The sequence below is a fragment of the Cydia pomonella genome, chromosome 2 (assembly GCF_033807575.1).
Source record: "Cydia pomonella isolate Wapato2018A chromosome 2, ilCydPomo1, whole genome shotgun sequence".
Lineage (NCBI taxonomy): Eukaryota > Metazoa > Arthropoda > Insecta > Lepidoptera > Tortricidae > Cydia > Cydia pomonella.
The window spans coordinates 32,098,760-32,112,996 of NC_084704.1; the positions used below are offsets into that span (position 1 = coordinate 32,098,760).

The following is a 14,237-nucleotide window of genomic DNA, read 5'->3' on the forward strand; positions in this document are numbered from 1 at the left end:
TATCCGGGACTTTAGTGCGACAGTGACACGTACGTTTCGTTCGCCACGGAACGTACACGATTGGCATGTTGATTACGCACTCTGTTACCTTTTTTTTCTTAGTTGTCCTTTTATTACTATGTCCTTGTCTTACTATTTTCATGCTAATTAGTACTCCTATCGGCACCATCAGCTGCCTAATGGCTACTCGTCGGTTCTTATTAGCCTGCTTAAAAATCATGTTCAGACTGGTGTCATTTCTACATTTTATAGTGTTGTAAATTACATATTTTATTATTAACAGAGAAGCTGCCGTCGCACATTTTCATTTACCGTGACGGCGTGGGCGACGGACAAATCCCCTATGTGCATAGCCATGAGGTAAGTTGACTTCATTTATTTTATTGACTGTTTAATCTCATTTTCACAACTACGTTTTCTCTGTGCTGTATTTGATACTATTGCCAATGTACTGTGATGAGTTGTCGTTTTTTAGTTGAACAGCCATAAATATGTGTATGGTTTTAAGGACGGGAAAGTAAGGGTATTGGTTCTTTTTCTGATTATTAATTACTTCCCAGTAACTCAAGATTCATTGATTGTGTAAGACGTGAAAAGTCTAAGGCAATTTTGTTCTTCGAATTTGGCAGTGAAACGAGATGAAGCTGTACAGGTCCGTACATTATGCGGTAACATTGGCTGACAAAATTTGACTTTTCACAATTCAGTGACCAACTGCATAATGCCCTCTGTTTCGGCTCTCAAACTACGGTTACGTTTTTTTCTTGGTTTACACCTGTCTTTTCAATTTTATAACTGTTTGCCGATACTTAAACGAGTATGCAATCGAAGCGCGCTCACAAGGGTGTTAACATAGCCGTTGTCTTTACTTAAAACCGTGTAATTTGTACCAGGTTGGGGAAATCAAAAAGAAACTAAACGAGGTGTACGCGGAGGTGCCCTACAAGCTGTGCTTCATCATCGTGTCGAAGCGCATCAACACGCGCATCTTCGTGGCGCGCGGCCGCGGCGAGAACCCGCAGCCCGGCACCGTCATCGACGACGTCGTCACGCTGCCCGAGAGGTGCGTGTCCACTCGCGTGTGCAATCTCATACCAATACATTGTTTCTAAATTAACTGTAACCTTCAGGCCTTTTTACTAACTCGCGGAAATTCTTATGAAAACGTTTAGTGTGCCTGTGCCGTGCCTCAGCCGGTTTGTGCGTGAGGAAATTGCCTCGCGCGTATGCTCGCTCTGTGTGAACCCGCCTTTTTACGTAAAAACAACAATTATGTTATAGCACAAAATAACCCAACGACAAAATACAATTATGTGCTATAATTGGATTTTTGCATCTTGCCTAATATTTCCAATCACAGTTTTACATCTAAACCCATGTCATCAATCTTCGTCTCAGTGTTACTAGTAGTCCATCATTCAGACTTTATTGTCGATTTTTGACCAACTACTTGGTTTGTCATTGGCGGGACTATAATTTAGAGCCCCAAGCAAACTAACCAAAATATCTTTATTTTGTTTTATTGAGCGGTCAAGCAAGTCTCTTTATTTATTTTATCATAGTGTGATAATTATAATGTGGCATTTTTTATATCCGCAGATACGACTTCTTCCTCGTGTCTCAAAACGTGCGTGAGGGAACCATCGCACCGACGTCTTACAACGTCATCGAGGACTCGACTGGCCTGACCCCTGATCATGTAAGTACTTGTCTTTTTTTAACTGGACCCATATTTTAAACATGAGAATCTTTTGAACGAAAGGGGTTTTCCCTTTCGTCCAGAGAATCCCATGTTTTTGTAATTTCAGCAGAGTTAAAGCGGATTTTAATTCTTAGACAGCTTGTAGCGTAAAAACGTTTCAGGTTCAATAGTATGCAAGATTTCTCAATGTGCGTTCTTTGTGTTTTGTTAAAAGTCGTCTTAGCGATTTTCTTCGTCTTCGTCCCTTAAACTTGTAGATGTGGTAGGTAAACTTGCCTTAATGCTGTTGCCAAGCGTGCCGGTAAGCGGGTGCAGGTGCTGAGATAAGTAGTAAACACTAAGCGTTCGTTTTGCACACACGGATTTATTGTTTATTACGGCACACAGAAGAAACAGTTAGCACAATACACACAGTCAATAAAGAATAGAAGGAGAAAGAGCGAAAGCGAAAAGAAAGCAAACTATTTAGCGCAATGCAAGCGGAATGCAGTTCGGCTCGGAAACACAGTAAAGCGCATGCGTCTCGCGTCGCGGTCTCAGAGATACTGAGTGCGCCTGCGGCGGCGGGCGCAATACATCGCTGTCAGCGCTGCAGCCGAAGGCCGCCCGTTAGACCGTTGCGTACGGCGCACAGCGCTTACAGCGGGACTCGATCAATTTACACCAGGACGAAGTGCATACCAACTAGAAATCTAATAACAACATCTGTCGCTCTGTCCGCGAGTAATTTAAATACATATTTATATTGAGATTTTAGATCTAGAGTATTATTTAACTACTTATTTATTTATATATAATGTAATCTTAATATTAGTTATAAATTATTATAACTATACAAAATTACATAATAATTATTATTTTCGGAATGAATTAAGGAAATTTACACACAATAAATTACCAATTCTTAATAATAAATTACAAATTATAGATTGGATCGATTCCGACCCCACATCACCCCCCTCCAGAGACCGTCAAGGGCGATAGAAAAAAAAAATGTTAATAATAATCTGGAATACGCACTGCACGTCCTGACTTTGTCCTTTTTACTGTGTTTTCAGTCTCTGGAGTAGGTTGAGTAGGTGGGACAGGAATAGGTACATTGGGCGTATCAGCCAGTATGTATGCAGGTTTAATACGATCTATGGACACTGTTACACTTTTGCCTTTCACACGCAACTTAAACACTTTTTCACCTCTTTCGAGCACTTCGTACGGACCAGTATACGCTGGCTGCAGTGGTGGATGACTCGTATCGTCTCTGAGCAGCACGTGACTGGCAGTTTTGAGGTCTTTATATATGAAGACTCTTCTGTTGTTCGTATGGCGTGACGCCGGCACTGGAGTGAGATTATGGGCAAACTTACGCAGGCGTGCGACATAATCTGTCACATCAATGGTGTCATCGGGCGTCTTAGCGTGTAGTAACTCTCCCGGCAATCTCAGTGGCTCCCCATACACGAGCTCAGCGGTCGAAGCGTTGAGATCTTCCTTGTACGCACTGCGTATACCGAGCAGGACCAAAGGTAATGTGTCTACCCAGTTGCTAGTCGCGTGGCAGGTAATAGCAGCTTTCAACTGGCGGTGGAATCGTTCCACGAGCCCATTGCACGCCGCGTGGTAAGCTGTTGTGCGGCGATGCTGGAATCCGGCGAGCTCAGACAGATGTTTGAACAGGCAGCTCTCGAACTGTCTGCCACGATCTGTTACGATTTCGTTAGGGCAGCCGAACCGTGATATCCAGCCGTGTAGAAGTCCTCGAGCTACGGCTTCTGCTGTGATCTCTTGTAGAGGTACCACCTCAGGCCAACGTGTATATCGATCGACAGCTGTGAGGCAGTATTTGAATCCTTGAGATACTGGCAAGGGGCCTATGAGGTCTATATGGATGTGCATAAATCTCGCTCTTGGAAGTTTGTATGTCCCTAGTGGCGCAGAAACGTGGCGAGTGACCTTGGCTCTCTGGCATGACAAACGGGTACGTGTCCATTCGCGGCAATCTTTATTGATACCTGGCCAAACATACCGGTCTGTGACGAGCTTTATGGATGCATTAGCACCAGGGTGGCTAAGGGAGTGCAAGCTCTGGAAGACTTGTCTGCGCAACTCCTTCGTGACATAAGGCCTGAGTGTCTGGTCACTTTCGTTGCAATACAGTTCGGCCTGAATACCTGGCAACTTGAACTTCCTCAAGCGTAGCGAAGTGTCACTATGTAGGAGCTCCTGCAACTCTGCATCTCTCGACTGGGATTGCGCTAGCTTCTCCAGATCGATCGGCTGTGTGACTTCCTCAACGCGCGACAGGGTGTCTGCCACCACGTTGTCTTTCCCAGAGATGTGTCGTATGTCAGTTGTGAATTGCGCTATGAAGTCCAAATGCCTGAACTGTCTAGGTGAGCAGTTATCCTTGCGTGAGTTAAAGGCGAAGCAGATGGGCTTGTGGTCCGTGTAGATTGTAAAGTCCCTGGCCTCGACCATGTGCCTGAAGTATTTGAGCGCTTCGTATATGGCCAGGAGCTCACGGTCGTACGGTGAGTACTTACGTTGCGCGGGGCTCAATTTTCTGGAGAAGAACGCCAGGGGCTGCCATTCCTCGTCGATATACTGCTGAAGCGCGCTGCCCATGGCGGTATCAGAAGCGTCTGTGACAATGGCCAGCTTAGCCTGACTATTCGGATGCGCCAGCAACGCAGCCTGACATAAGCTGTCCTTACATCGAGTAAAAGCCTCATATTCTTCAGCGTTAAAATTGACGGGATGAGAAGGCTTTACGGATCCTGTTAAAAGTGCATGAAGCGGAGCCTGACACGCTGCTGCCCCAGGGATAAATCTGCGGTAAAAATTAACCATCCCTAAGAATCTGCGCAGCTCCCTCACATTCTTTGGGACCGGGAAGTCTTTGATAGCCTCGACCTTGGATGGGAGGGGCTTGGTACCTCGGGCTGAAATGCTGTAGCCCAAGAACGTTACCTCTGGCGCACCGAAGACACATTTGGAAGTGTTAATGACCATCCCGTACTCCTGGAATTTGGCAAACAGCTGGTGAAGGTGCTCCTTGTGAGTTACTTCGTCTTTCGAGTATACCAAGAAGTCATCTAAATAGGCATAACAAAAATCCAGTCCCCTTACCATCTCGTCCACAAACCGTTGGAACGTCTGGCCAGCGTTCCTGAGCCCGAACGTCATATACGGGAACTCGTAGAGGCCAAACGGTGTGGTAATTGAGGTCTTCTGGATATCTTCTGGGTTCACAGGGATCTGGTGGTACGCCTTCTCAAGGTCGATGGTGGAGAAAATCTGGCAACCAGAAATACTGTGAGCAAAATCATGTATATGACGAATAGGATATTTATCCGGAATAGTCCTTGCATTTAACATTCGGTAGTCACCGCAAGGCCTCCAGCCGTTGTTCTTCTTAGGGGCTAAGTGCAGGGGTGACGACCAAGGTGACTCTGAAGGTCTGGCTGTTCCATTTTGAAGCATCGCGGAGAACTCGTCTTTAGCAATTTTTAATTTATCCGGAGCCAACCGTCGAGGAGAGCAAGACACAGGAGGCCCTGGAGTAGTCCTTATAAAATGGAGGACGTTATGCTTGGGAACCCGATGCACGCCAGATGGGCGAGTAATGTCGGGGTATTCAAGTAGTATGCGATGATAATCTGACTCACCCGACACCACTTTGACTGAAGAAATTTCGTCCGTCGAACATCCAGGCAAAGCCACGGTATACAAGCTAGTCGTCCTGTCGATCAGCTGTTTATTCTTGCAGTCAGGAAGAAGGTCGTAATATGCCAGGAAGTCGACGCCGATTATTGGCTTCGTCACATCCGCAACAATAAACTTCCAAGCAAAGTCGCGGCGCAAGCCTAGGTTCAGCACTAAGTGTAGGTAACCATAAGTTATTATTGGTGAGCCGTTCGCTGCAGCTAACTGATAGTTGGTTGGTTGTCGCCGATATTTAAGTTGTGACCTTGGGAAGACACAGACGTCGCTACCAGTATCCACGAGAAACTGTATCTTCGTCGATTGGTCAGTGACAAATAAGCGACCAGAGCTAGGGCAAACGGCGGTCGCCATTAACGAGTGCCCCTTTCGTTTCCCGCCTGATAGTCGCACGGTTTTACGCACTTTGTTGCCTTCTCACCGAACTTCGCATGATACCAGCACTCAGGAAACTTTTGGTAATTTGACCGCGACCTCTGAGAGCTGGAGCGGGTGCGGGACTTGCTCGATGCACGAGATCTCGATCGCGACGGCCTGTCACTATTGAGCTGACTTTTGAGCGCTTTCATGTCCTTGATCAACTCACTCACTTGCCGCATGAGAATAGCCATTTGAGGATCAGGCGCTGATGCTGCTGCTACTTGAGGAGTTGCTACGTCGTGAACACGGTCGGCCAACTCGGCGAGCTCTTCAATTGGGTCATTGGGCTTCGATGCGATCACGAATTGCAAGTTGCTTGGCAGGCGAGACGTCCAGATAGATAAAAGAAATTCATCAGGTATATTCGGCCCGGCCAAATGACGTAGGTGGCGGAGAAACTGGGAAGGTTTTCTATCGCCTAACTCTTCCTGGCTAAGTAGCTGCTTTACCTTCTTTTGCCGCGATACCGAGAGTCTTTTGATGAGCTCCTCTTTTATTTTCTTGTATTTGTCGGTAGCTGGTGGCGAAACAATTATATCCTCTACCTCAGCGGCGTACTGCGAATCGAGCTGCGCGACGATGTAATTGTACTTGGTTGCATCCGCAGTAATATTCGAAACACTAAATTGCGATTCCATTTGAGCGAACCATACTGCAGGTTTCTCCGGCCAAAACACAGGCACTTTCACACCGATGCGGTAAATTTCCGTTGATATGCCGCCATCTTGAGTAGTGTTTCTTTGTTTGCTCGGCCCAGGCTTCTCCGGACCGTTATTCTCAGTATCGCTCATTTTCAATGTTCCACGGGGTCACCAATGTAGATGTGGTAGGTAAACTTGCCTTAATGCTGTTGCCAAGCGTGCCGGTAAGCGGGTGCAGGTGCTGAGATAAGTAATAAACACTAAGCGTTCGTTTTGCACACACGGATTTATTGTTTATTACGGCACACAGAAGAAACAGTTAGCACAATACACACAGTCAATAAAGAATAGAAGGAGAAAGAGCGAAAGCGAAAAGAAAGCAAACTATTTAGCGCAATGCAAGCGGAATGCAGTTCGGCTCGGAAACACAGTAAAGCGCATGCGTCTCGCGTCGCGGTCTCAGAGATACTGAGTGCGCCTGCGGCGGCGGGCGCAATACATCGCTGTCAGCGCTGCAGCCGAAGGCCGCCCGTTAGACCGTTGCGTACGGCGCACAGCGCTTACAGCGGGACTCGATCAATTTACACCAGGACGAAGTGCATACCAACTAGAAATCTAATAACAACATCTGTCGCTCTGTCCGCGAGTAATTTAAATACATATTTATATTGAGATTTTAGATCTAGAGTATTATTTAACTACTTATTTATTTATATATAATGTAATCTTAATATTAGTTATAAATTATTATAACTATACAAAATTACATAATAATTATTATTTTCGGAATGAATTAAGGAAATTTACACACAATAAATTACCAATTCTTAATAATAAATTACAAATTATAGATTGGATCGATTCCGACCCCACAAACTATTAAGATTCTTAATTAGCTAATATTTTGTTAATTAGCACTATGAGTTGATACTCATAGTGCTAATTAACAAAATATTCTCAATTAGACAAGTGCCTCTCTTCCAAATGGTAAATTCTTATTTAGAAAGACATTGATGTACCTACCTACTGCTGGATTGTTGGGAATTATTTTTGTAATTGGAAGTCTTAGCGAAAAGGATCCACCGTCATAAATTTGATTAAGTGAAAGTTCAAATATTATTGACAGATTTTTTGGTTTTGAATTTTTTGATCCTTTCCCCTAAATGACGTCCAATTGTAATGTGATTAGTTTAGATGTAAGAGCTAAGCCAGTGGTGGTCTCCCCTTGCAGATCCAGCGGCTGACGTACAAGCTGACGCACATGTACTTCAACAACTCGTCGTGCGTGCGCGTGCCGTCCGTGTGCCAGTACGCGCACAAGCTGGCCTTCCTCGCCGCCAACTCGCTGCACAACCAGCCGCACTACTCGCTCAGCGAGACCCTCTACTTCCTGTGAGCGGGCCCTCCTGGCCGCCAACTCGCTGCACAACCAGCCGCACTACTCGCTCAGTGAGACCCTCTACTTCCTGTGAGCGGGCCCTCCTGGCCGCCAACTCGCTGCACAACCAGCCGCACTACTCGCTCAGTGAGACCCTCTACTTCCTGTGAGCGGGCCCTCCTGGCCGCCAACTCGCTGCACAACCAGCCGCACTACTCGCTCAGCGAGACCCTCTACTTCCTGTGAGCGGGCCCTCCTGGCCGCCAACTCGCTGCACAACCAGCCGCACTACTCGCTCAGCGAGACCCTCTACTTCCTGTGAGCGGGCCCTCCTGGCCGCCAACTCGCTGCACAACCAGCCGCACTACTCGCTCAGCGAGACCCTCTACTTCCTGTGAGCGGGCCCTCCTGGCCGCCAACTCGCTGCACAACCAGCCGCACTACTCGCTCAGCGAGACCCTCTACTTCCTGTGAGCGGGCCCTCCTGGCCGCCAACTCGCTGCACAACCAGCCGCACTACTCGCTCAGCGAGACCCTCTACTTCCTGTGAGCGGGCCCTCCTGGCCGCCAACTCGCTGCACAACCAGCCGCACTACTCGCTCAGCGAGACCCTCTACTTCCTGTGAGCGGGCCCTCCTGGCCGCCAACTCGCTGCACAACCAGCCGCACTACTCGCTCAGCGAGACCCTCTACTTCCTGTGAGCGGGCCCTCCTGGCCGCCAACTCGCTGCACAACCAGCCGCACTACTCGCTCAGCGAGACCCTCTACTTCCTGTGAGCTGGCCCTTTCTATCCCTGCCCTACCGTGACCCGCGACCGGCAAACAAGGTTCATATCCTACGTGCTCATTATGCTCAAATCAAATGAACAAGAAAATAAATCTACGCCATACATATATTAAATAGTTCCACTGGTATGTTGTTTTAAGACTTATGTTTGTTGATTATTCGTATGTTTAGTTGTAGAGCCTTAAAATTTGACGTATTAAATTTTGTATCTGATAAAAGCGTATTAAATATATTAGCACGGGTCACTCGCGTATTTTAAGTCTAAAATAGCTCGATATGTTTCCCCGCGTACCGAGCGGCATTATCAGAGCTATGGAGAAATCCGTAGATTTACGGATTATTTTTACACTCACTATTTTTTTTACTGAAATAATGTAAATTAAATAAAAAAATTCTCAATATCAGATTTTATACTCTGGCGAGTCTGTAGGAAAAGGCGCGAGGTATGACCCTCCGCGCCTACATTTTTCAAATGTTCCGCCTTTTTCTACTGACAAAACCGGCTTGCCGGAGTATGTTTACTAGCAGCTACATTGGCCAAGGGCCAACCGTCAACAAACTAGCGCCATTGCATTGAATCCCATTATTGTTTTTAAACATTAAAACTGCTATCTATCACAAAAATTACTTAACTCTCGATTGGTTTTAAAATGTATGAGAGTGGAGTAAATTCTGAAGAACCTGTTAATTATAATTATTTTGCCACGCTTGTCTTAACTCTAATAGCACTTGAATATCGGTTGGAGACTACATCAACATTTCTGAAATTTGCAAGAATTCGCCAACAGAGCGATTATACGCACGAGGCAATTTCCTCACTCATAAAACGGCCATTGTAGATGTGCCACGGCCGAGGCGGCACGCTCAGGCGAAAAAACGCGCGCGCCGCCTCGGCAGAGGCAAGTCTACACTGGCGAGGAAATTGCCTCGCACGACGTATGTTCGCTCTGTGTGGACCCGCCTCATGGTGAGCTATTTCAATTACTAATGAAGCATTTTTCAATGACCTGTTTTAATATATTTAATAAGGCTGATGAAACAAAGTTATCTGAGGGTTTATGCTTCTTGGTCACATTATCTGTGCTCCTCGCTAGTATGTAAAGTTGTAACATCATGGGCTAGGCACACAGATATTGTGACTTGTGTGATTTACCATTTGAATGCGAAAATGTTAATTGGGGTTCAAATCGGTAAACAAACTAGTCAGATGTTGACCACCGCTAGTTTGTTCTTCTCTTTTTTATTGTTATTACTTTAGGCCTAAAACTTAATAGACATAAGATATAAGCGTGTAAACTTTAGTCCACACCATTGTAAACTTTTGGATGCCATCTTGCAAAACTACCTCGTTATGTATGACGCCGAGGCATTCAGAGGGTTATGGTTATTAGATGTTATACTACAGCTAAAGTCGACAATTTAGTTGATCTAACACAAAGCAGGCAAGGCATTTTGACCACAAATACGGTTTTGCCTTGTAGCCCCCGGGCCTAGAGATGAATTTGCTTAAAGGTGACGTTCGGATGGCAAGATTATGTATCTATAGCAGGATCCCCGGCGGGCCGCAGGTTGAGTACCGCTGCCTTGAAGGCTAACGTCAAGTCTTCCGTAATTTAACCCCCTTGGCGCAACTGCCGCATGCTTGCCTGATAAAAATATGGAAGCGGTACAAACTATGAAAGCGTTAAGTAAATTAATGTTGCGTCGAAGAAACGCCACCAAATTAAATACTTTGAGAATGACATTTTCAGTTTTAAACGTTTCGACCAGTTACAGTCTTTGACGTAAAAAAAAGTAATATTTTGAGGAGTGAGACTACATGTAAGTTAGACTACGTAGTAGTTATCAGTGCATTTAGAGAGTGGGCGCAGATCCCTCTGGGATTAGAATAAGAGAATCTCTTTAATATACACTTTTTTGGATTATTTACACTTTGCGAACATTCCAGAAGGAATCATTAGTCGCTTCGAGGCGAATAAAATTGTCTTTTCGATGTTAGAATTGTTAGATAAGTATATGTTGTAAACCTTGAAAACTTTGTGACGATCACTTTAGTTTTTAATGCTTCGTCTGATCATTATTTACGATACCACTGGTTGCTGTTTTAGGCTCAGCAGACCAATACATTTTTAAACGGTGGTGTTGTTAAAAACGATAATAATTAATAACGTTTTGATTAAATTCGTTATTCAGTCCTATGTCGCTAACGTCAGCCCGTGGCGAATTCACTCAGTTCCTTATGTTCATGGAGGAGGCATCACTGCCATTACACTTTATTACGTTTTTATTTTGTCATAATTATATTGCAAGTTCAGTTATTCAAATATTAGATTTAAAATTGATTTAAGAGTTGAAAAGAACTAGTTTTCAAATTATAAGAGATTATATATTCTTTGATTTCGTATTTGTAGTGGCCTGGTCTTCGAGACTCTGTGCCCGTGTTTTGCAAAAAGACTACAAATTGGGTGCTTTTGTTGCTCCTTAACAATAAGGACCTTTAATACTAGTGTTTGTTATTCATATAAATAAACAATAACTTGATGTGATGTTTATCTTTCATTTCACGCTATTCCCAAATGCAAGTAGGTATAGCACAGTTCTTTCTAAGTCTCTTTTGGTTGGCGTTTACTTAAAAAATAATTGAAGAAATATGTTTGTACCGTGTTTTTATTACTAATGTTACTTTTATAGATAAATGAAATAAATGTGTTAAACTTCCAAAAAAATATTAAACTCCATATAAAAATCACTGTCTTAATGACATTCGGCGCGAGGGGTACAGACAATAATACATTAATATATATCTAAGGACAGGTACTAAGAATGATGCTAGTTCAGTGGTGTCACTCACGAATTCGAGCCAATCGTGCAGTCTAACGCAACTAGTTGCGACCAATCGCGCGCGTGATGCGAAGTTATCAACCAATCGCGTTATGGCGTTCGAATTCGTGCGTGACACCGCTGTACTGGCACCATTTTTATTGCCCTTAGATCTAAGTCAATGTACAATCGTGATATAATGGAGAACTTTTCAAGTCGAGTACCGTCTTAACGCCACAAAATTTGCTGTTTGGTGTGTCTTAGCGTCGGCGTCTAGTCAGAACTGAAAATAGCGTCGCTGCGCAGGTTGCATCAACGTTGCGTCGAGCAGCGGCCATAGAGATGACTAGACGCTGAAGCTCAGAAGACGCTAGTGTGTGGGGTGGCCCTTAAGGTGGTTCGATTTTCATACAAAAAACAATCGCTATTTATTAATTAATTACACAATATTATTACATAAATAGTTGCGCTTCTATCTACTTTCGAATATTCATTTGCGCTAAATTAATAGAAAAACTTTGTTTCATACAGAAATCATGCAATAATCAACGTTATATTTTTATAAATTTTACTCATGTGTGTGTGACAAATGTCGTGTACAAATACATTGCGGCGTTGCCACTCCATGCTTCGGACGGCCATCGGCGCGACGTTGCGATGTTTGACGCGTTTTTAGCTGACTCTGTCGACACTGTCACTCAGTGTGACCAGGCGTACGATAATTGTCGTACATGTACGATAATTTGGGCCCCGGTATAACGTAATGTTCCAAAGAGCATTATCGTACACTAAAGTACTATAATTTCAGCCCTTGGATGATGCCACCTTAAAAGTCTAGTAATTTAAAGCAAAATATGACACTTTCTCTCAGAAATAGGCTAAAATTAGTATCTTTTGGGTGTTCGGCTCCTTGGTGTAAGTTTAAAGTTTAAAATGTCACAATTTCCTGTAAGTATACCGTTTGAGTCTATCCCAAAAATACACAAACATAAACAGATTTTTTGCGCAATTTAGACGAAAATTGTCTTTTTTTTATTATTAATTGGAAATTTAAGCTTATTTTGCTAGACATTTTTAGGGGCTACCTTTTTGATTGGCGTACGATATTTTTTTCAACGGTACAATAATATTGACACTCAAGTACGATAATTCTCTTCCGCTCACCTGGCAACACTGCTGAAACTTGGCAGGACCTGGGGGCCTACCGCGAAAACCTAAATTCGCAAATTGCGGGGATCTTTCTCTTTTACTCTCACTAAGACGTAATTAGAGTGACAGAGAAAAATGCCCTAAATTGACGAATTTCGATTTTCCCGGTAGCCGCCCTGGTGCTTGAGGTACTTGATAGAAAACAACGCTGCCGCATGTTCTGAATTGTGATTTTATGTGTTTTTGGATTGAAAATGATAGCAACGTCTAAATCAAGTTACAAAAATCATCGATATTCTGGTCCGCGAAAAACCAGGAAAAGTGTAACTGTAATTGGAGTCTACAAAAATGACCAATTCATAGAAAATATGCCCTAGAAACTAGTTCACTTTTATAAAACTCAATTTTGCCCGAGATTGTATTTAGGCGAATACCTAAGGGAGCTAAGTGTATTGATCTTGAATAATTAGTTGGCTAATACATATATGACTCCAACATGATATGACATTTACATCATAACTATTATACCTAGTTGGTTAATAAGTTCTGTTACTCGATTTCTTTCTTTCTTCCTAGCGTTGTCCCAGCATATTGCCACGGCTCAATGGAGCTTGGGGTCCGCTTTGACAACTAATCCCAAGATTTGGCGTAGGCACTAGTTTTTACGAAAGCCACTGCCATCTGACCTTCCAACCCAGAGGGTAAAACTAAGCCTTGTTGGGATTAGTCCAGTTTCCTCACGATGTTTTCCTTCACCGAAAAGCGACTGGTAAATATCAAATGATATCTGTTCTGAAGTTCTGTTACTCGATTTGCAACCTCTTTATTTCCGTTAAAACTAATGCTACCGAAAAAATAAAAAATGACAATGTGGTGGATTTGTGAGCTATAATTATATACCACACATAACGCTTATCTCGTCGTATCTATAATGAATTGGGGCCTAAAAGAGAATCGTATTCCAATTTTTTGAAACGCTTGTATTACTCTCTATATTAACTAAAAGTTGCCTTAAAATTCAGCTTTTATACTAAAAACGGCTTTAAATATGTTAAATTAACAAAATATATTTTGACAGATGCTTTCGCGCCCAAAACGCTCTTTGAAAATTGTGTGACGTCACAGTTTATGGTTTGACACATAACTACATACACACGTAGAAGATACGAACTGTCAACTGATATTTGTCATTTGTTGTTAATCGCCTAACTGTCAACAGTGTCAATCCGAGAGTTGTGACGTCATCAGAATCTTCAATGACGTTTCGAGTTTGGTCACGTGACGTGTGCCAAAAGATATTTTAAATTCAATATTTACAAAAATATGGTCATTACAGGTCCCCTAAAAGTAGTTTAACATGTTTTTATAATCCAAAAGAATTTTCTGGGATACAATTATGCCCTAAGGTTTGTAGATGGAAACAACCCTATTGCGTTGCACAAATGTGGGCACCCGCCAAATATGATTTTGGGTGTGTCATACTTAGGGCTAACACAGATTCATTTCTGTGAAAAAGGTGTGAAAACCGGAAACTGGAAACCGTTCTCGAGCCAATAGTGAAGCCCTTAAGCCACACCCTATTTCAAAACCAGCCATGGATCTTTGAACAGGACTCAGCT

The 14,237-nt window shown here is 43.5% G+C and overlaps 1 protein-coding gene across 1 annotated transcript in view; it reads left to right on the forward strand.

Annotated features, from left to right (window-relative positions):
* LOC133515370 (piwi-like protein Siwi) overlaps positions 1-11,195 on the forward strand; it is a 29,208-nt gene extending 18,013 nt beyond the window's left edge. The window contains exons 15-18 of the mRNA XM_061847898.1: positions 284-360; positions 894-1,063; positions 1,600-1,699; positions 7,715-11,195. Coding sequence (XP_061703882.1) covers positions 284-360; positions 894-1,063; positions 1,600-1,699; positions 7,715-7,879 — 512 coding nt within the window. The 3' untranslated portion in view covers positions 7,880-11,195. The remainder of the gene's footprint in view (positions 1-283; positions 361-893; positions 1,064-1,599; positions 1,700-7,714) is intronic.
* Positions 11,196-14,237: the final 3,042 nt, after the last annotated feature.